Consider the following 20,218-nt stretch of genomic DNA (forward strand, 5'->3'; position numbering starts at 1 on the left):
TAGCCTTAGCTGGGAGGCACGATGTACTAGCCCCATCCAGGAGTTGGTGGGCTCAGAGCTACACCCACACTACTGTCCAGATGTCCCTCAAGGTCCTTTGTACCTTAAAGGTGTACCCGGAGATGGCTTTCCTCAGCACTACCTGGTGTCACCTGCCAAGGGGAATGCTGGGGCCCCAGGGAGATGGAATTCAGTCCCACTGAGATCTCATGGTCAGTCTGAGTGCAGAGATCCTTTATTCAAGGAACAAAGCTCCCTTCAGCTCAGTCCTCCCTTTCAGAGGGCTGATGTGAGCTGCTCCTGCTTCCAGTCAGACCAGGAAAGTAGAGCCTGCAACCCTGCCAGTGACCCCAACAAGCAAGCCTGGAGACCAGGCTTTCCTCTCCCCAAAGGCAGGTCCGGGAAGCTAAGTTACAAGACCCACAGGCAGACCTTGCCCTTGCCTGCCAGTCTGGATTCTCTGGACTGCTTTTGGTTGATCAGAGGCACATGATGCTTCTAAGGCAGGGCTCCTGTTGTCTCCTGCCCCCAGAGGAGGGAGCTGGCCTACAGGATAGATGGAGCACTTGAAGATGATGGATGCTCCCAAGTCTTTACAAATCCCACCAGCAAGCAGAGGAGATACTGCAGAGGAGCCTGGCTTGTCCCAGTCTGCTATGGACATAAGGAGGTGGACAGATCAGAGGTTCAAGGAAACGGTGAGCACTGGCCTCTGCAAGTCACCTCATGTTTAATGTGTATAAGGTTCTTGTGACATAGGTGCAGTGCTTCTGGAGACTATAGTCACATGGCCATATTTTCATCACCTAAGACTCATCAAAACAACAAATTATGTAAGTCTTCTAACATTTAGAGCCATGACAAGTAACATTTCCTTAACAAAACAACATTTAGTCTTTTCATAGGCTGACTAGAAGCTGTTATCCCGACATTGTCCCATACCTTGAGCACATGAGGGCTCTCTTGATGGATCACAGAAGCACACGTCCAGACAGACAAAGAAGGAGACTTTTTATTAGCATCGTTACAGGCAATGCATTACGTGAGCTTGATGCCCAGTGTACAACCCACCTACGCTGCAAGACACGTCAGCAGTGTGAATCTATTATTGTACACAGTGCAGAGACAGGGCCACCCTGAACGCCAACACAAGACTGGAAATCACTTTACAAAAAAGTAAATAAAAATAATGCCATTTTCTATTTAGGAAAGTGGCAGCTCACGGGTGGCAGAGCATAGAAATATGGGGGGGTTGTGCTCAGCCAGATGCCAGAGTCCAGGCCCCCCCGCCCCCAGGCCAGGTAGCCCAAGCCAAGTGTCCAGAGGTTGACCCTGTGCGTGCCTGTGTGGCAAGCCTTCCCTGCTCCCGTTTGCTTCTCAAGTGTGCAGCCTAACCATCAGCCACCCTTGCCAGGCCCAAGGGTCTGGACCAGAGATTCCCTTTGTAAGGCTTAAATCTGAGTAAAAGAATGAAGAACCAAACACCAAGTCTTAAAAGTCAAATCAGCGGAGCCTTCTCATCCTCTTTAGAGCTCTACTTTGGTAACATATTAACATTTAACCAGTTAGCAAAATATTTAACCCAGTTAGCAAAATTAACACCGTCATTTCAATAGTTATTCCTTTGTGCATAGTAAATGTTGCAAGATGAACTTCACATTTGATAAAGCAGATTTTAAAACAGTTTGCCAGAAAGTGTGCCTCCCTTCCACACCTATCTAAGCTTGGGGATGTGAGAACACGCCCCTGTGCGTCTGTGGCGCACCTGCCCACCAGGCTAGATGGTCTGATAGCCGGCGTGACTCCTCTTCCTGCCAATGAGGTAGGCAATGAGGACGATGAGGACCAGCCCTGCCAGGGCACCGCCCACAGCAATGGGGATCAACATGTTGTTACCATCCTGAACACACTCTTCCACTGCAAGAAAGACAAGCCAGGGGATTCACTCCAAGGCACCCCCTCGAGGTCCACTTGTTCCTCCCCAGCCCGAGGGGAAAGGATGAGGCCAGGCTAGAGACTTTGGGACATCTATAGTCTATAGACATGAGTGTTTTCTATGCAGCTGGGGAATCCCAGGCATGCTCCACCCAGGTTAGAATGAATGGTGCTGACCACTGGAACATTGGTCAGCTTTCAGAAAGAGCCACTGTCATTTTCTGCAATCTCTTTCCTCAGCCAGGACACCCTTACCTCACATACCCATTCCTGCAGTTCCTTCCTTACAAAGGGAAGTCTCAAGCTGGGAAGAAGGAAAGGTCTTTGCAGAGGGAAAGGGTGTTTGCTCCCTGCCCATTTATCCCTGTCCCACAGGAAGTTCTATGATGCCTCTTCTGCTGCTGCACCCCCACCCCCGCCATTACTCTGGATGCTGCCTCTGCTACTTACCAGACCCAAACCTGTCGCTGTCCACCCTGAAAGCCTGGACCTGCACACTGAAGACATTGAGGGAGAGCATCTTGCTGACAAAGATGTGTTCCTCAGTGTTGCACTTGTATGAGTTTCCCACAGTGGCCTGAAGAGCTTTCAGTGAATGGTTGGAGATGCTCAATGTGGGCACTGCAATGGGAGAGAGTCTGCTCAAGCACAGGCTACAGTGGGTGAGGAGCATGGGAACCGATGGAAGGAGGAAGCCAGTCTCACCTAGGGCATCAGGAAGAGTCATATTCAACTGCACTCCTTGCAGGAAAAACAGGCTAGAGCTGGCATTCTGAGAGAGAAGACAAGCATCAGCAGCAGGCGAGCATCAGAGGGCAACAGGGCCTCGACATTTACAGCAAAAACAAACATTTTGGTTGGCTCTTTACAGTCTTGTTTTTAGGTCCTCTGGAAAGAGCAGCCAGTGCTCCCAATCCTGAGCCACCACTCCAACCCCCAGACTTTCTGTTTAATACAGGCTGTCACTATGTAGTCCAGTGAGGACTTAAAACTCATGGTCCTGTTTGCACCTCTCAGTACGGTACGTGGATTAAACATGCACCAACATGCCCAACACCTGAGACCTCTGTTAGCACTGGGTTACCCATCAAAACAGAGGCAACAGGAACCATTCTATTTAAAAATACCTTTAGAATGGTACAGAAAAGTTTAAAATCCATTATAAGAAATTATTAATAAGCTCATATCTGTACTGAGCTGGGTGTGGTGGCATACGCCTTTAATCACAGTGTTCTGGAGGCAGAGGCAGAGGCAGGTTTCTGAGTTTGAAGCCAGCCTGGTCTACAGAGTGAGTTCCGGGACAGCCAGGGCTACGCAGAGAAACCCTGTCGTGACAAAACAAAACACCAAAAAATTATGCTGACTGAGGTATGGTTGGTTGAGAGACATGTAGAAGCCCTGGGTACAGACATCAGCCAGCACTATAAACAAAGATCCTTCCCAGTGTCATTTACGCTGCTAAGTATACATGTGGCTTTTCCCAGGAAACAGTACAAACAGGAGAAGGCAGGCAGTGAGAAGCAGGTGGTACAACCTGGCTTCATGCTCTGCTCTTTGCTGCTATCCCAATCACCTAGCCCCTGGAAGGTCTCCCCAAATATGAGCAAAATAAATGTGTGTCAGTGTATATTTGTTGGTGAAAAGTGAGGAGAATCCTGACTGCCACCACACCAAGGATATGAAACTGGTAGCACAAGAGGACCCAGTGACTATGCCCCAAGTGACAACAGACAACTCAGCCTCACCATCCCAAACTGCAATTCCAGGGCTCTGTTCTTGTTCTCCACTTTCAGGGTCACCAAGTTGACACCGCAACTCCCATTAGCTGTGTCATTTGGGCTGATGTTAAACGCTCTGGTCACAGTCTGATAAGAAAAGCAATTGAGTTATCACTGAGGCTCTGATGACCCCCTCACATCACAGCCAACAGCACTAATGGCTAATGGAGAAGACATATACACTCTTAACAAGTCAGGAGGAGTCCTTAACCACACCTGGCAGGTTTCTGAGTTCCCACATAGTGCCTACTATTCAGAATGCTATGCCTTGCCAAGATGGCTTGGTCCCTGGGATGGCTTTTCTTGGTGTCAACTTGACTACATCTGGAATTAACTAAAACCCAAGTGGCTGAGTACATTCAAGAAGGATTTTTTTTTCTTAAGTAATTTGAGATTTTAAATCTGTTTTGTTTGTTTGTGGCAGCCTATATAAAGGACACAGAAGAAGGAAGCTTGTGCTTTGCCTGCTTCTCTTGCTAGCAAATCCACACCTCTCCAGCACCTTGTCTGCCCACATGCTGCCAGGCTTCCCATCACGATTATGGACTAAATCTTGGAACTGTAAGTGAACCCCAATTAAATGTTTTCTCTCATAAGAGCTTCTGTGCTCATGGTATCTATTTACAGCAAAACAAACTCAGATACATACACACAACAAACTCAGATACACACACACACACACAGATTTACTAGTATAGATTACATGGGGATGGATGGATCCCTCTCCCTCAAGAGAACCTCGACTAACACAGCCCCTGATGCTTTTCCTACCTTTTGTCAGCCTCAATGCCTCACTTGGTCCTTCTGCCTCAGGTATCCATCCTTTCTGAGTAGCTAAGACTACAGGTGCCTACAAGCTTGGTCTGGCTCAACTACACACTAGTGTCTCCTATCCCCACAGACACAGACACTGTTCCTGCCAGAGGACAAACGAACAAATAATACAAAGTTTGAGTAATAAAAGCTGAAGGAAAATGCAATGCTTCTCCTAGGATCAAGGCACTTCTGTGAGGTGCCAAGTTAGCTAGTATCTTGGGCTTTCATGGGCAGAAGGTATGGCACACCCCACTCAGACAAATGTAGCCCAGGACTCAGAGGTGGGGCACAGCCCTGCACAACTGATGCAGTATATACTAAGTAACAGACTGCAGCACCACACTCCTTTGATGGTAAAAGCAGCCATCCTCCCTACCTACCTTGTTGTCTTTTTTCAGGTAGGTGATGTTCAGTTGCAGTGCCATAGAGGCCAGCAGGCAGGTTCCGTTGTTACCAGTCACATTGTACTTGGACACAGTGGGGTTTGTGGGCACAAGTGGTGGTGAGGGGCTGGGTGGTCCAGTGGTTGGGGAAGGTCCATCCTGTGTGCAGTGTGTCTCTGCAGGGACAGTAAAGACAGTTGGAAGGGTAGTTCAAAATCCAGCTTGCTTATAACTACCTCAGATACTGGAGTCCATGTTAGAACTAGAGACACCCACTTCTGAACTCTGCAGGGCACTTCTTCACCCTGTATCTGACAGGCACATGGACAGCAGGTTCAAGAAGCAGAGAGAGGACCTACAGCACTCTAGCCCACTTGTTGCACCCCTCCCTCCCTCCCAATATTTTCCCCATCTTAGCCTTCCTTCTCAGTGAGCAAGCAAATAAATATACTGAGACCAAGAGAAAGTTTCACCCTGCCACAAGGGAGTGATGTCTAGGTCATATATACATGAATGTAGCATGAATTCAAGTGTTTACACTGAGCTGTCACATGAGAGACACTGTTAGAAACAAGACAGGGACTCTTGACTGTCAGGTACTGGCCAGGCCTGCCATTTATAAAAACACATGAATTAACTACAGCTGCATATTATCAGCAAGAATGTGCAGGAGCCTGCTGGGAGGGAAGGGGAGAGGAACAGAGGGGAGCAGAGGGGAGTGGAGGGGAAAAGAACGGAGGAAGTCTATTTTTTTTTTTTTTCGAGACAGGGTTTCTCTGTGTAGCCCTGGCTGTCCTGGAACTCACTCTGTAGACCAGGCTGGCCTCGAACTCAGAAATCCACCTGCCTCTGCCTCCCAAGTGCTAGGATTAAAGGTGTGCGCCACCACCACCCGGCGGAAGTCTATTTTTATAGCCTGCTAATAATAACTTTTCAGTCATGGTAGAATCTCTCATATGCTTAAGTTTCACATAACAAACCCTCAAGATTAAAACCTGGATAACTGGGTTGGAGAGATGGTCTTGATGGCTAAGAGAGTATACTGTGAACCTGAGTTAAATTCCCAGCACCCATAGTGGGCAGCTTACCATCTCCTTGTGACAGACCCAAGAGAGAGCCAATACTTCGGGCCTCCTCAGGTGTGTGTACATCCCGACACAGAGACACACACGAGAACCACAATAGGAACAGTGACAACACAAAAGAGGCATGAATAATCAGAGCAAGCAAGATGCTCTCTGATTACCAACACGTAATGAATAAACAGTGTGAGTCCAGTAATGAACATAGTATATTTTCAGTACCTGTGCCAGGCAACTCACAACTGCCTGAAACTACACCTGGAGCAGACCCAACGTTGCCCTCTGTCCTCTATGACACCTGTCCTCATGCATACACTCACACAGACTCACTCAGTCAGCCCCCCTCCCCCTTGCAAAGGAAAAGAGAATGAACCTAAGTCTGCTGGTGACCTGGGAAGCCCAGTGCCTAACACACGCCCTGCCCCAGAACTGTGGTGGAACCTTGGTGTGGCTATTCTCGGCCTGCAGCAGAATTCCCCACAGCCTACTCCAGGCTGAGATCCCCAACTGACTATCTCTAGCAAAGTACCTGTTCTCACAAAGAAAGCCAGGTCCAGCTAGGGCTTTACTTCCTCTTTTAAAAAATTCCACTGTAGGGGCTGGTGAGATGGCTTAGTGGGTAAGGGCACCCGACTGCTCTTCCGAAGGTCCAGAGTTCTAATCCCAGCAACCACATGGTGGCTCACAACCATATGTAACAAGATCTGACGCCCTCTTCTGGTGTGTCTGAAGACAGCTACAGTGTACTTACATATAATAAAAATAAATAAATCTTTAAAAAAAAATTCCACTGTATATGTTTAAGTGTTTTGCCTGAAGCTGGGCATGGTGGCACACATCTTTACTCAAAGCACTTGGGAGGCAGAGGTAGGTGAGTTCTAGGTTAGCCTGGTCTAGAGAGTTCTGGGACAACCAGGGCCATATAGAAAAAACCGGACTTGAAAACCCCAAAAAGTTTTGCCTGCATGTATTTTCCTGTGCCTCACTTCTGTGTGTAATATGTGCCTAGTGCTCAGGGAGGCCAGAAGAGGTCACCCTGGAACTGGAGTTAGAGAGAACTGGCAATCACAACCTGGGTGGTGCTGGTGCAAACCCAAGTCCTCAGAAAAGCAGCCAGTGTTCTTTAACTGCTGAGCCATTTCTCCAGTTCCATTTTTTTTTTTTTTTTTTGGTTTTTCGAGACAGGGTTTCTCTGTGTAGCCCAGCTGTCCTGGAACTCACTCTGTAGACCAGGCTGGCCTTGAACTCAGAAATCCACCTGCCTCTGCCTCCCAAGTGCTGGGATTAAAGGCGTGCGCCACCACGCCCGGCTTCCAGTTCCATTTTATTTCCTTTTAAATAAGATTTGTCAAGTGCCCAAGTTTTCTTTGGTCTGACCATTTACAGGAGGAAGATACATGAGGCTTCCTTCCTGGTCAAGGCCACCCCTGTGTGACCTATGAACACGCATACACACTTTTGGATTTAATAAGTAACAATTATCAGGAAAGTAGGAGAGCAGACTGGAAGCATTATTCAGGTGTAGCAGGTAGGAGGTGTTGCAGGCTTAGAGCCTTGAGTAATCACCCCCACAGGACAGAACTGACTCCCAAGGGGTGAGTTCCCGCTCCATATATACACTGCACTGCATGCTCCTGTATGTGTACACACACACACCAGCTATTTTTTTTTTTTTTTAATTTTGGTTTTTTGAGACAGGGTTTCTCTGTATAGCCATGGCTAGCCTCAAACTCAGAAATCTGCCTGCCTCTGCCCCCCAAGTGCTGGGATTAAAGGCGTGCGCCACCACTGCTCAGCAAAACAGTTATTTTTTTTACCAAGAAAACTAACCCCCACATCCTGTCATCTTGCACATGGCTGAGCAAGATGACAGGATGCTGGCCAGTGCCTGGATGACCTGAAGGTTTGGCTCTGCAAACACTTGCTGCCACCAATTTTTTTTTTTGTTTTTGTTTTTTGAGACAGGTAGCCCTGGCTGACCTCGAACTCAGAAATCCACCTGCCTCTGCCTCCCAAGTGCTGGGATTAAAGGCATGCGCCACCACCTCCTGGCTTTTTTTTTTTTAAAAAATATTTATTTATATGAGTACTCTGTAGCAGTCATCAGACATATCAGAAGAGGGCATCAGATCCCATTACAGATGGTTATGAGTCGCCATGTGGTTGCTGGGAATTGAACTCAGGACCTCTGGAAGAAGAGACAATGTTCTTAACTGTTGAGCCATCTCTCCAGCCTACTGCTCCCAATTTTTGACTCTGGTAGTCAATAGAAAAGGGGACACTGCTGTAACATCCTAAGATCAGATGCAGGGAGGTTGGTAGAAGGACTCAACCAAACAAAGTCAGCATCTTTCAGAAGCACCCATTTCTTCTCCTTCTGTCTGGCTCATGTGTGGGGTTATCTTTTACTCTTTGTTCTGTCAATAACACCTTTGTCACTGGATTAGAAACAGAAAAGCTTATTTATGGAGCAAAGAGATGGCCGGGTGGGTTAGAAGCACGTGCTGCTTTCCCAGAAGGCGTAGGTTTAAGTCCAGTACCCACTGGTGACTCACAAGTGTCTAACTCCAGCTCCAAATGATCTACTGTCCTTTTTGGCCCTCATGGACACCAAGCAAGCACACAGTGCACATATAGGCAAAACACACACACATTACACAAAACAAAACCCTCATGTTTAAAATAAGGACCCCCCCCCCAACCCAGTGCTATTTGTATCATGACAGTATATATTTCAGACGACGACTATGGCAACAGCTGGGCTTGGATTAGGTCAAGAGCATCTGTAACTAATGTAAATGGCTATGTTGTCAGACATGGTGTCACAAACCTTTAATCACAGTACTTGGGAGGCAGAAAGCAGGTGAATCTCTGTAAGTTCAAAGCCAGCCTGGTCTATAGAGTGAATTCCAGACAATAATAGTTATATAAGAGAGAGACCCTGTCTCAACAAAAGGGGATAAACTTATGAGGCAGCAAATCTATGCCTCTAGGCCCTGGCCCTTCCAATAAGCTTTATATGTAATAAAATACTTTCTTTTTAAACTTTAGGTGCAGACTAGGGTCATCTGCTAAGAAAATACACACTACACCCCCTAGCCTGCAACTGACTTAAAAACGGAGAGATAGCACCTGAGGTAGCTCTCTCCACAGTCACACCACAGTCTTCATTAAGATTACTCAAGAAGCCCGAGAAGGAAAGCTAATAAGGACAGGTAGCCCAGGTAATCCTTTGACAAACCACATGAAATGGACAATTTCAGAGCTGACAGGATTGGGGCCAAGTGGCAATTGGGCCCATTAGCTTGACAAACTTGTGCAGGCTAGGGGTCACACCTCCTCTAGAGCTGCCTGAGCTAGTCTGAGGACTGGCTTACAGGCAGTGTTTTGCTCACCACCCACAGGATCACTCCTCTGTATTCCATGCACGACGGAGACCAGACTGTATTAACCAAGCTCTAACCTCCTCATCAGGATGTACCCACTCGCACCTTTAACAGCAGAGGGGCTGCCAGATGGAGGAACAGACTCCACCCACTGTGGACTGTCACCTGAAGCCATGTCACTCCAGCACCTTACCTTCCTTGCTGAAGTTGCCACTCGACAGGTAGGCCTGGATAGTGGCATCCCGGAGCACAACGTTCACATTCTTCATGTAGACCCGGATATCACTGACACACCGGTATGCTTTGTTGATGTCTGCCTTGATGTCAGTTGTGGAATTCACGGTGTACATCTCTGTATCCCAATCAATCAATCAATTAATCAACAAAAGAAAACAAAACACAATGTGTTCACAGTACCTAAGTTAAAAGTGACTGAATACCACCATCTCGTATTCTTTTGTTTGTTGTGAAGCTTAACAACAGTTTTATTGGGAGTTTAAAAAGAAAAAATGTCATGACAGGTGAGCTGTAAATCTCAGGACTGAGAGAGGAAGAGAAAATTCCATGCCATGTGCACATGCCAGCATGCAGCCAACCACACAGTGGCCAGTGGAAAGCCTGAGTACCACAGAAAGCATACTCAGGCTCTGGCAAGCATCTAAAAGAAAGGGACAGAAAGGACAAAAAGAAAGCAATGACTGAGAAAGGCAGGGGATGTAGTGGCTCTCGGAAAGGCAAGTTCTCTACCCTTCCCTTCAGATTTGCATTTTTATTTTATTTTACAGAAGTCTTACCTTTGCTGCTGGCATTGGGAAAATGTTCTGTATCTGACAAGTTATATGTAAAATACATATGCTGGACACTGTAGCGTGTTGCATTTTTTGTGAAGTTGAGTGTCAGTAAATATCCTCTTCCAAAAGTAATTGTGAGGCTGGGTTCAGAAACATTTTCTTTACCACAAGAACTGCCATTTTTCAGTACTTCTGCAGAGGCGGGCAGGGGGATGTTCACGATCTACAACAAATACAATTCCAATGCAAAGCCATGAGAAGGTATGCTAAGGAGACACTGCCAAGAGTTACCTGCATGCACCCTGACAGAAACTGAGCTTCCAGTCAATCTTAAAGTAGTCATTCTCAGAGACTCTTACTTGGTGCAGCATCTGTACAAAGCTACTGGACTATAACTCAATGCATGCAAACAATGTGCATGACTTCAAACGGGGTAGTCAGACGTTCCATCTTCTCAGACTTTCTGACTGTTCTGAAATATGAACAGGCTGTGGTAGATATGGGTACAGTGTTCTATAAAGTATTCAGTTTGACAAACCAGTAGACAGCTCACTTCATTCTCACTACTAACAGAAACAGGCTGACAAGTGAATCCAGTGTGAGAGACCTGGCAGAGTCAGGGTTAAACGTGCTTCCCACTCATTGTGTGCACACCTTAATTCCAATGTGCAGGAGGCAGAGGCAGAAAAACATAAGCTAGTAGGATTTCGGGTATGGTGTATCTCATGATCCAGGGATGCATTTAAAAGGGTAATTACATATAATGAGTGTGTGAAATGTCTAACAGGTAATTAAAAAGAAATTTAAGATGCACGATACTCATCTACTAGTAATCTAAGAACTACAGAAACACAAACTGGCTTTAATGTAACCACTAAGAACATATTTTTGTTTGTTTGCTTGTTTGTTGAGACAGGGTCTCATTTTGTGGTTCTAAAGCTTGTAGACCAAGCTGGCCTTGAATTCAAAATTTGCCTGCCTCTGCCTCCTTCTGAGTGCTGGGATTAAAGGTGTGTGCCATAAGGGAGGTGTGTGCCATAAGGTCCAGCCCACTAAGAACATCTTTCTTAAAGGGAACAGTCCACAGCACTGCTCATCAAGCCATCCCTTAGAATAAACAATATCCTGAAGGGAAGCAGATCATAAAAATCTGGAGCCATTTATTGAACAAAGCTAACTAAGCAGCCCGGGAGTATTTAGCAAAAACGTGCTGACTTCTGTGAGGTTCTTCAAGGTGGCTATAAAATACCCATCCAGAAAACGTTACAGTCAGCAGCGGTTTGCTGTCGCTGCAGCTACCAGCAGACAACAGCAGAGATTACTGATGGGCTAGAAGCTCTCTGCACAAGTGACAAGGCCAGACTAAGGCAGGGTAATTTTTCAGAATCCCACAATGCTGGTGTCTCCTACCTGAGAACCATTCGCAGTCTCGTAGGTGATCAGAAAGGAGGCAGAGAAGTTGGCCATTATACACGCTGTGCCATTGTCTTTCACCTCAAAGAGTGCTGAGGCGCCATGTGCAAGGCCTGCTGCTTCCAGGAGAAAGAGACAATCACAAAACTGCTATTTGTTTTCTCTACCTTCTATCATAGGCTGTGTCCTACTCCTGATCCCCCAAACCTGAGGGTGCTCTAACTCTTAATTCCATAGGAAACTGCCACCTTCAAAGCTGTGCCGTCAATCTGACAATCTCACGTGACACCAGAGTACTTACCCTAGGCACATGTCCCTTAAACAGTAAGATGTGCTGGGGCCTGAGAGGTATACCTCAAGGACAGTCTGCAGTGAGTTTTCTCACTGTGGTCCTAAACAAATAGTTACAATCTGGTTTGTTTTTACTTCTCAGAACCAGGACTGTGACCGAGTCATGAGCTCAGACACAGTGCTTAGATCCCACCAGCATATGGCTGAGCAATGTTGGGCACACTCTCAACTCATACATGTTGAGAGCTGCCCTATTTGTGGAGGTTCAAAGACATATGGAAACTCTAAAGATTTTCTAATGAATTATCTTTTCAGGACATTGCTTTCCTGGCTTGTTAAATATACCTAATAAAGCTCACAACTGCAATCCTAACACTGGGGAGGCTGAGGCAAGAGGATCAGCAGTCTACCAACCCACAGTACATGGAAGACTTAAAAGCCATAAACAATCCCACTACCCTAGTCATTAGAACAACAGTACTTTCAGCTGGGCATGGCAATGCACACCTTTACTCCCAGCACTCAGGAGGAAGGCACGTGTCTGGGAATTTGAGGCCAGCCTTGCTTAGACCACACAGTGAGACCGTGTCTCCAGAGAAAAGGTAGCAGGGGTGGCACAGTTCTTGACAACGATCAAGTTTCCTTACAGTTCACAGATGAACGAGCCAGGTACCTTCGATCATTCCAAAGCCAACAACTACACAGCAACAACCACACTGTTCACTCTGCTGGTACAAGGTTGTATATAGTCTTCCAAGGATATTGAGACATGAGTCTGAGGTGTCTACCATAGGAGTATGAGGCAGGAGGATCACCAGAAGTTCAGGCTACGATGTTCTACTCTATTTTAAAAATAAACAAAAAAATTTTAGAAAATACTTCCAAAACAAGCAGACTTCAACAAACCCAATTTATTTCATTCTCACAACTTTGAAAAAAAAAAGTTAGAGTGACTAAGTATTCACACCCAAGAGCCTGACCAGAAATCATATATCCTTTCTCTTGTGCTACCAGCAAAGCAAACATTGAAACTCATGTTCCAAAAATGGCCGCAGAAGGAGGAAGCAGACTGCAGCTCACTTCAGAGAGTCCTGTGCTTCCTAACCGCTCAGGTTCCATTACAGCATTCCCAGTGGATGACCAGTATAAACTGGAAAGAGAGAAGGGCTGGCAAGATAGCTCAGCAAAAGCAAAATCGCCACCAGGCTGATGACTGAGCTCTACCCCTGGGACTCAGATGTTGGAAGGAGAGAATTGAGGTGCGTTGGCCTCCTCACATAAGCCCTGGCCAGTGTGCCCAACACATATATACACGAATAAAATAATATGTAGCTATAAAGTTTTCCAAAAGAGTCCACTGTAGTTTATCCTCAATAGTGGATGCAGACTTCTAGAAAGAGTGAGGTTCTTGTAGAGTACATAGGTTTAGTTCCAGCACTGACCCTGCAGCCCACAACCATCTCTAACTCCACTTGCAGAGGACCTAGTGCTTTTTTTCTGACCTCCAAGGACAACTAATACACATGAACTCTCCCAAGCACACACACTTGTGTTCTGCAAACAGAGCATGGCTATTCCACTGAGTTCCTACTGCTGCGGTGAAATGCCATGACCAAACGCAGCTTGGGGGGTTAAGTTATTCAGCTTACACTTCCACATCACTGCTCGTCACTTAAGAAGTCAAGACAGAAACCTAGTGGCAAGAGCTGTGGCAGAGGCATGGAAGGGTGCTGCTTACTGGCTCAATCCCCTGCTTTCTTACAGAATCCAGGACTACTAGCTCAGGGATGGCACCACCCACAATGGGTTAGCACCTTGCCCATCAATCATTAATTTAAAAATTGCCCTACAGGCTTCATCTTGTGGAGGCAGTTTCTCAATGGAGGCTTCCTTATCTCAGTTAACTCTTGCCTGTGTCAAGCTGCCCTAACACTATCAAGCATAACAGTCAAGTGTGGTGGCATGCACTGTAATCCCAGAACTAGGTAAGCCAAGACAGGAAGACTATATAAGCATTTGGCCAACCTGATTTCTCTATCGAGATCTAGGGCAGCTCATGGCTACATACCAAGTCCCTGTTTCAGAGAAAACAACTGAAAATAGGGGTCAAAGATGGCTCTGTAGTCAAAAGTATTTGCTATTCTTCCACAAGACCCAAGTTTGAGTCCCAGCAGCCAGATTAGGTAGCTCACACCCACCTGTAACTCCAGCTTCCAGGGGGTCCAACACCCTCTTCTGGCCCCTGTGAACATCCCTTATACATACACAAAACTTTAAAAAAAAAAAAAAAAAAAAGACCAAAGGCAGAAGAAAAGGTCCCTGTTGCAGGTCTAAGGCTTCCTTGTCCAGGGACGTCCCAAGCAGAAAGACCTGAGGTCTAACTGGCCAGCACAGCAGATGGATGCCCCCTGGGAGCACACAGTCCAGCTCTGACTAGACTATCTTTTCATGAGTGTTTTTGTCAAACCTACTCTCCCACTAGTAAACATCTAGAAAACATACATATTCAAAGGAAAACAAAGTATTACTAAAATTTGAAACAAACTTTATGGCTTTTAAGAACATGCCTTTTTCTCAGCTCACTAGTTGCTCCCATTCTGTGGTGTGTCTTTCTTTTTCTTAACAACCTGTCTTTAGTTCTACTACTTAAAAAAAATAAGATGGAAGGAAGGGCTGGGGTGGAGATCTCAGCCATAAAGAACACTGGCTGCTCTTTCCCAGGGCCCAGTCCTGCACCTACCAACAAAATGGCAGCTTACAACAATCTACATATCCAGAATCTCTACTCCAGCTCACAAAGATCCAGTTCCACAGATCTGATGCTCTCTGCTGGCCTCAGTGGGCACCGTATGCACACAGTGTACGGACACATATGCAGGCAAAACTCTCATATGCATAAAATGACAAAACTAAGGATTTAAAAAATAAAAGGGGATGAGGAGATGGCTTAGTGCTTTAGAACACTTGTTGCGGAAGCCCTAGGTTCGGTTCTCAGCATCCATGATGTCTCACAACCATCCAAACCATTTGTATCCCAGGGGACCCAACGCCCTCTTCTGACCTCTATAAGCACTGGCACATACATGCAGGCAAAGTATCACACACACAAAACATTATCTTAAAGAAACTGTTTAAAAGGCATGCAATACTTAAATATCTTAATATAAAAAGCTCTTTGTCCCCTAATCAGTTAAAGTGCCTACAGCACACATGGGACTGAGAAAGAGCAGCTGCCAGGAGCCCCCACCTGCCTGCTAATGATGCCCTGCTCATTTCTCCAGGGTCAAAGGGCAACACTGTCTCATTCTTTCAAAACACTACACTTGTGGAAATCCCCGTCCCTGCTACTAGTAAGACAGTGGGCCACATACACGCTGTTGGCCAAGCTCCGTGACCTTGGAGCCAGTAGCAGCCACCTAAGCACCTTGAGATTACACAACTGACAATGGCAGAAGTGCAGAGCCAGAGAGGCTGGCTGTCAGAACACCTCAAAAGTCTACCACTCCACCAGCCTTGCCACTTTTGTTTTGGGGCTCTCTTCTTTGCCCAGGAAGTGCTGCCTAACAAGTACTTGTGACACTTTTACTTTGTGACAAGTACTGCTCAAAGCACTTTTCAATTAAATTACTATGACAACCTGAAAAGGTGGTCACTATTCTTCCCTCCTGCTGAGGTGGAGAGGCCCAGTTTGCTGGCTTCAGTGTGCGACCTACTGACCACGCTGCTTTTCCAGCACTCGGTTAAGGAGTATGGGTAAGCCAGCCTGGGTTACTTACATGGTGAGACCCTGTCTCCAGCCAACCATACCCTGAATTCTTTTGCTTGATTTAAATCCAGTTTCTTCTTATCTAGGGACACCTTTGAACATTTAAACAAATGGCCAAAGTTCTACTCCACACACTGAACTAGCACCTCTAGAGGCACGACTCTCTCCCTGCTGGCTAGCTTCCATAAGGCTGGGGCAAGCTATGCAGAATGTTGTGGGAGAAAAGTGACAAGGGTTTCTTCTTCTAGAAAGATCCAGTTCAGGACTACTGCTGTAAACCTGGCACTTCATGAAAGCACCATGCAATCCCCTATGTCAGGACTGGGGCTCGAAAGAGAGCAGAGGAGTCAGGGCCACTCCAGGACAGGTGCCACAGTTTGTGTGTCCACAGTTAAAAGGCCAGGTTGGGCTGCAGAGATGGCTCGGGAGTTAGGAGCACTGACTGCTCTTCCAGAATTTCTGAATTCAATCACCAGCAACTATATGGTGACTCACAACCATCTGTAATGGGATACAATGTCCAGAGGTCTGTCTGAAGACAGCTACAGTGTACTCATATACATTAAAAAACAAAACAAAACAAACAAAAAAAAAAACAAAGCAAAACAAAAAAGGGCCAGGTCAAGATAACAATATCTAAGTTGGGTCTAACAGAATATGAACTCAAAATTACAAGACTACTGAACCACTGGACCACCAATCTAGTGAAGAATTCAAGGTCCCACAATCCAGGATAACTTTAATTAGACTTCTCATACTTCTAGACTGACAAGGCTCATCCAGAAAGGGGAAGGTCATAGGGTTAGCCCTAACAACCGAACAGTTCCATTAAGCAATCCTACATACTAGTTTCAGTTCACACTAGTCTGTTTTCTATTAAGCACTTAAGCAGCTTGGAGGTGATAGCAATTAATGTAGGAACAATTAACAATCCCATAGTTACAGAGGTTTTTTTAAGATAAAATTATTTTTGAAGTCACACAACCAAGATCCCGTCTAAGCTGTTAAAGTCCCTTTGTGAAAGCTGGGACAATTTATGGCACAGGGGCACTCACTCAATCAGGGTCACAGACTTTCCCTCTCCACTTTGATTTTGCTTTGAAACAGCGTCTCACTTTGTAGCCCAGGTTGGCCTCCGATTCACAGAAATTCTCCCACATAAGCCTGCTAAGTGCTTAGATTACAACTCAGGCTGACCCAACCTTAAAATTCCCCTGCCTCAGCCTCCACGGTCTAACAAGTGTGAGCCACCACTGATTAGTTTAGTTTATTCATTCATTCATTTATTTATTTCATTTTTGCAACAGGGTCTCCAGTCCTGGCTGTCTTAGAAACTCATTATATAGACCAGAATGGCTTGCTAAAGAGATCCTTCTGACTATAGCGCAGGATTAGAGATATAAACCACTATGCAAGCCACAAGGTAGTTTGAAAAACATGAAGAGGCCTAACCTGGCTGGCCTTTGGATTTTATCCCAATCAGCATTTAGGAAGCAGAGCCCACGAGAACCTGAACCTGTGAGTTTCAGGCCAGCGTGTTGGTGAGACACCCCTCCCCTCCTTTTTAAAAGTATAAAACAGTCGAAGGGTTTAAGTCGTTTTTGGCTGTGCTGGAGATTGAACTCCAGCTAGTTACCAAGCCATTCTGACACGACAGAACTTGTTTCGGCAACTCGTATATTAGCTCCAACTACTGAACAGTGAAGGGTCACAGGTCCCCTTAGCAAGGCTTCTGGGTTAAGACCGCCGAGTAAGCGCACCTCTCACGGACCAGAGAGTTCACACAAGTAGCAAAATAAAAAAAGGGAAAACGAATTCCATAAAGTCACAGTCACAGAACTTGGGGGTGTGAGCCTCTGTGTCCAGGGGATCCGGCCAGCCACCTCTCTCCCGTCCTGCAGATGCTGGCACCGCAGCGAAACCCTCCGCGTTGCCGGGATACAGCGGCGAGGAAGGGCACCCGGCACCCCAGGCAGGGTCCGAGGCAGCACCCAGTCCTCTCACAAGGCAGCTCGGAGCCAGCAGCACTGCCTGGCAGGAACTCCAGCCCAGCTCCTTCCAGAGCGGCTCAGCCTGGGCTCCCAACCCGCACCTGCGTCCTTAGGCCCGCACGGGCTCCCAGGCGGCGAGCGCCACTGAGGAGCGGGCCGGCCGGCTCGAGGCCCTCTTGACGCCCGCGGCTCCGGGCGCCCGGTCCCCGCCCGGCCTGCCGCTCTGTTCCCGTCCGTCCCGAGACGCCGACCCCGCCCGGCCCTCCTTCCCTCTGTCCCTCCCTCCCGGGCTCACCCAGCAGCAGCAGGAGCAGCGGCCGCCGGGCGTCGGGGGCCGCCATGGCGCGACGCAGCCGAGGCCGGAGGACGGCGGTTGCGCGGGCGGCGAGGCCGGCGGGAGGGCGCGTCCACCGACTCGAGAGGCCCCGCAGCTGCGGCGCCTGCACGGAGAGGACCCTGCGGCCGGCAGCGCCTGTCACGTGAGCAGTGCCGCGCCCGCCGGTCACGTGAGCCGAGGGTCTCGCGAGAGCCCGTGGACCGCCCGCTTACTCCTCACTTCTTCGGGAGGCTCCGCTCCGCACGTGATGCGGTCACGTGCCGTTCGGCATCACGTGGGCGCGGGACCACGTGATGCCTTGCCCTCTTTCCCCCCCCCATGGCCTTTCTCCCGAGTGTCCCGAAATGGAAAGTAGGTTGTGGCTTTGAGTAAGGGAAGGAGAAACGCTGCCGGCGAAAGTGAAGATGGAAACAGGAAGCCATGAAGGCTGGACCGAGCCCCGTAGGCCAGCTACGTGCCACAGTTCAGGTCCAAGCCCCTGAAGGCCTGCAGCCCAGTGGTAGTCTTGGTTGAGAGCCATGTCTAGGTCAATACCAGTGTTTACATCCCAGGACAATGTGCATATCCATTTCCAGGTGGGTATTCCCATCTAGACCCTTGCCCCAGGCCCAGGCTGGCCTCCACTTTCAGGCTCACATACTACTGTCTAGGGCCAGCCCCAAGTGTGTCCCATTCGGTGATCCAGGCAGAGGACAGTCCTTTAGGATACATAGATGGTGGGAGATGTGGAAAAGACACTTTTTAAGAGATAGGATTTCGGTATATATCTTTAGCTGGCCTCAAACTTAAGAGATCTGCCTGCCTCTGCTTCCTGAGTGCTCGGCTGATGTGTGTGGGCGCAGTGTTCTTGACCATTCCTGGCTGCTTGAGGGCACGTGGATGGTCATCTTACCCGAGATGACTATTTCCATGAAGAGTTCAATACTAAAGTATTTTCCTCTTTTGTGAATGTCACACTCAAAACTCAAGGATTATTTGATGTTTGGGGACATGATGTCACCCTAAAGCCCAGGTTGACCTGGAACTCGCATGGACCAGGCTGGCCCCACACTCTGGGCATTCATCCTGTCAGGAGCGCAGAGATTACGGGTGTGTGCCACCATGGCATGAAAATCTGAGCTTTTATGTTATTATATTGTTTTGGAGACAGGGTCTCTCTATATAACCCTGGCAATCCTGGAACTCATTATGTAGACAGGTTGGCCTCAGACTCAAGAGATCAGCCTGCCTCTGCCTTCAGAGTGCTAGGACTAAATAAAGGCCGGAGACCACCAGATCTACCTTTAAGTCCTCAAGTTTTAGCTTGAGGATTCCTTCTGATAACAGATTTTTCATTCAAGCTGAGTTCTTCCTCCTCAGAATTGTAGACCCAGTAACAAAACTTAAAAGCTGTTTATGTAGTGGAGTAGTTTATTCTGTGACGGGAGAATAAAAGTAGTTGGAGAGATGGCTCATTTGTGTAGGGCCATGGTTCCAGTCCCATCACTCACATGGTTCACAACTATCCAGTTCCGGGGAACCTGATGCCCTCTCCTGACTTCTGAGGGCACACCTGCCCATGATGCACAGGCCTACCCTACATTCAAGCAAAACTTTCATACACAAAATAAAGTGAAAACTTAAAAGGGAACTGGGAGAAATGGGTCAAAGATCAGTTTCTAACCTAAAGGAGGGGTCTTTTTAAGATGGAGATACAGTGTGGGTGTGCATCCCTTTAATCCAGGACTTGGGAGGCAGAGGAAGGTGGACCTCTGCGTTCTAAGCCAGCCAGGGCTACAGACTCTCAAAAACAGGGAGTGGAGGAGCAAGGCAGAAAATTAGAATGAGGTATGGGGGCACAAGCTTGCGATCACAAGACTCTGCTTACTTCTCCATTGCTGTGATAAAACTCTATGATCTAGGTAGCTTAGAGAGGACTTATCTGGGGCCAGAGAGTTAGGAGTCCATTGTCATCCCTGTGGGGAGCATGGTGGTAGGTAAGCAGCTGAGAGGTTGCATTTTGATCCACAACAGGAAGCAAAGAGCATGCTGGGATGGCTTCCTTGTGATGCTGTCTATCAGCAGTCCTGTAGCAATGTTGTCAGTAAACAGTTTCTGGCTTTGGAGTGATCTCTGAATTAGAGAACTAACTTTGGGCATAATCTGAGAACTTCTAAGATGTTTGTTTCTCCTAAACATTCTGATATAAAAAACCCTTCCAATTAATTTTTTGAACAGAAACAAGAGCCTCCTACCGAGTTGTGCTTTCC

General features: G+C 47.3%; 1 protein-coding gene across 1 annotated transcript; it reads right to left on the minus strand.

Annotated features, from left to right (window-relative positions):
- Positions 1-998: 998 nt before the first annotated feature.
- Positions 999-18,172, minus strand: Lamp1 (lysosome associated membrane protein 1). The gene is made up of 9 exons (XM_021169379.2): positions 17,928-18,172; positions 11,582-11,700; positions 10,175-10,394; positions 9,574-9,732; positions 4,910-5,088; positions 3,681-3,800; positions 2,641-2,707; positions 2,386-2,556; positions 999-1,917 (listed from the first exon to the last, which is right to left on the minus strand). Exons 1-9 carry the CDS (start codon positions 17,971-17,973, stop codon positions 1,778-1,780), a joined length of 1,221 nt encoding a protein of 406 aa, XP_021025038.2. The 5' UTR covers positions 17,974-18,172; the 3' UTR covers positions 999-1,777.
- Positions 18,173-20,218: the final 2,046 nt, after the last annotated feature.

The sequence above is a fragment of the Mus caroli genome, unplaced genomic scaffold (assembly GCF_978045245.1).
Source record: "Mus caroli unplaced genomic scaffold, Mus_caroli_1 scaffold_10, whole genome shotgun sequence".
NCBI classification, from domain to species: Eukaryota; Metazoa; Chordata; class Mammalia; order Rodentia; family Muridae; genus Mus; species Mus caroli.

Coding starts and splice junctions, on each gene's coding strand:
- Lamp1 (XM_021169379.2), bottom strand. CDS start 17,973: ATGGCGGCCCCCGACGCCCGGCGGCCGCTGCTCCTGCTGCTGCTGG. Junction 9,733..10,174: donor TCCCAATGCCAGCAGCAAAG/GTAAGACTTCTG, acceptor ATTGGGATACAG/AGATGTACACCGTGAATTCC. Junction 2,708..3,680: donor TGGAATTGCAGTTTGGGATG/GTGAGGCTGAGT, acceptor CTTCTCTCTCAG/AATGCCAGCTCTAGCCTGTT.